General features: G+C 73.5%; 1 protein-coding gene across 1 annotated transcript in view; it reads left to right on the forward strand.

Moving 5' to 3' along the window:
• Window positions 1-1,222, forward strand: part of LOC101630014 (periplakin) — a 20,777-nt gene that overhangs the window by 15,308 nt on the left and 4,247 nt on the right. The window contains exons 5-7 of the mRNA XM_012731662.1: window positions 244-364; window positions 656-781; window positions 859-900. Of these exons, the coding sequence (XP_012587116.1) occupies window positions 244-364; window positions 656-781; window positions 859-900 (289 nt within the window). The remainder of the gene's footprint in view (window positions 1-243; window positions 365-655; window positions 782-858; window positions 901-1,222) is intronic.

A 1,222-nucleotide genomic window follows, 5' to 3' on the forward strand; every position in this document is an offset into this window, starting at 1 on the left:
CCGAGACACCTCCCGGCCTGCCCTGCCGGGATCTGACCTGCTCGCCTCTGGCATGCCCCATCCCCCTCTGGGCAGGGGGCAGCGGCCTCCTGACTCTCCTAGACCGCCCTGTGGTTCTGGGCACACCGAGCTCCGGGGGGTGTTGATGGGAGAGGGACAGTAGCGGTCACTGTGTGGAAGACCGAGCAGGCCGGGCGCGGCAGGGCCGGGCCACCCAGCCCACCGCCGGCCACTCGCCCGCAGCATCCGCCAGCTGAAGGAGCGTGTGGCCAACCTCCGCGGCAAGCACAAGCAGGTCTACAGCCTGGCAGTGAAGGAGGTGGACCCGCAGGTCGACTGGGCAGCGCTGGTGGAGGAGAAGCTGGTAGGCCGGGCGGCAGCCCCGGGTCGGCGGGCGCCACGGCTCTGCCGGGGGGGGGGGGTCGCGGCCCCTCTGCTGGCCTGCTGGTGACCAGCGGGAGGCTCAGAGAGGCACAGGCCCTCGCCCAGTGCCACACAGCCGAGGACCGGGCTCGGGCCGCTGGGGCCCTGGCCAGCCCGTCTCCACCGTGCACACCGGGGAACCGCGTGGGACCCGGGAGCGGGCCCCTCTGAGTCCCCGTGGGCCGCGTGGCCCCGCTGCCCTGCGGGACACGGTGGCTGCGTGTCTCTGCAGGACCAGCTGAGCAGTCAGGGCTTCGGCACGGACCTGCCGCTGGTCGACCACCAGGTGGAGCGGCACAACATCTTCCACAACGAGGTCAAGGCCATTGGGCCCCACCTGGCCAAGGACGGGGGCAAGGTGGGTGCCAGGCAGAGGAGTGGCGTGGCAGGGCGGGTGCGCCCCGTGCCCGCCCTCACCCAGGCCTCTGTCCACAGGAGCCGGACAGCGAACTCCAGGCCAAGTACCAGAAACTGCTGGTGAGACCCCGGGGACGGGCCGCCTGGGTGGCCGCAGGTGCAGCGACAGCACCCTGCTGTCCGAGAGGCGCCCGGGGGCGCCCCACTTGGCCCCATGCTGCGGGCGGCGCCGCACAGACCCGCGGCCCTGCTCTCGGTTTGCGGCTCCTTCCTCCGGGAGGCGCCTCCGGCGCCCTGCGTGGGCCACGTGCTTGCCGGCAGGGGCGCGGCCCCAGGACCGCGAAGCCCTTTCCAGAGCCTCCGTGTGCGGGAACTGCGGGCGCCTGAGGCCCGGTGTGAGGGCGGCACGGGACCTACGGCAGCCCTGGGAGGCGACGCCGCC

This window comes from Condylura cristata, unplaced genomic scaffold (assembly GCF_000260355.1).
Source record: "Condylura cristata isolate star-nosed mole 26May11 unplaced genomic scaffold, ConCri1.0 scaffold00032, whole genome shotgun sequence".
NCBI classification, from domain to species: Eukaryota; Metazoa; Chordata; class Mammalia; order Eulipotyphla; family Talpidae; genus Condylura; species Condylura cristata.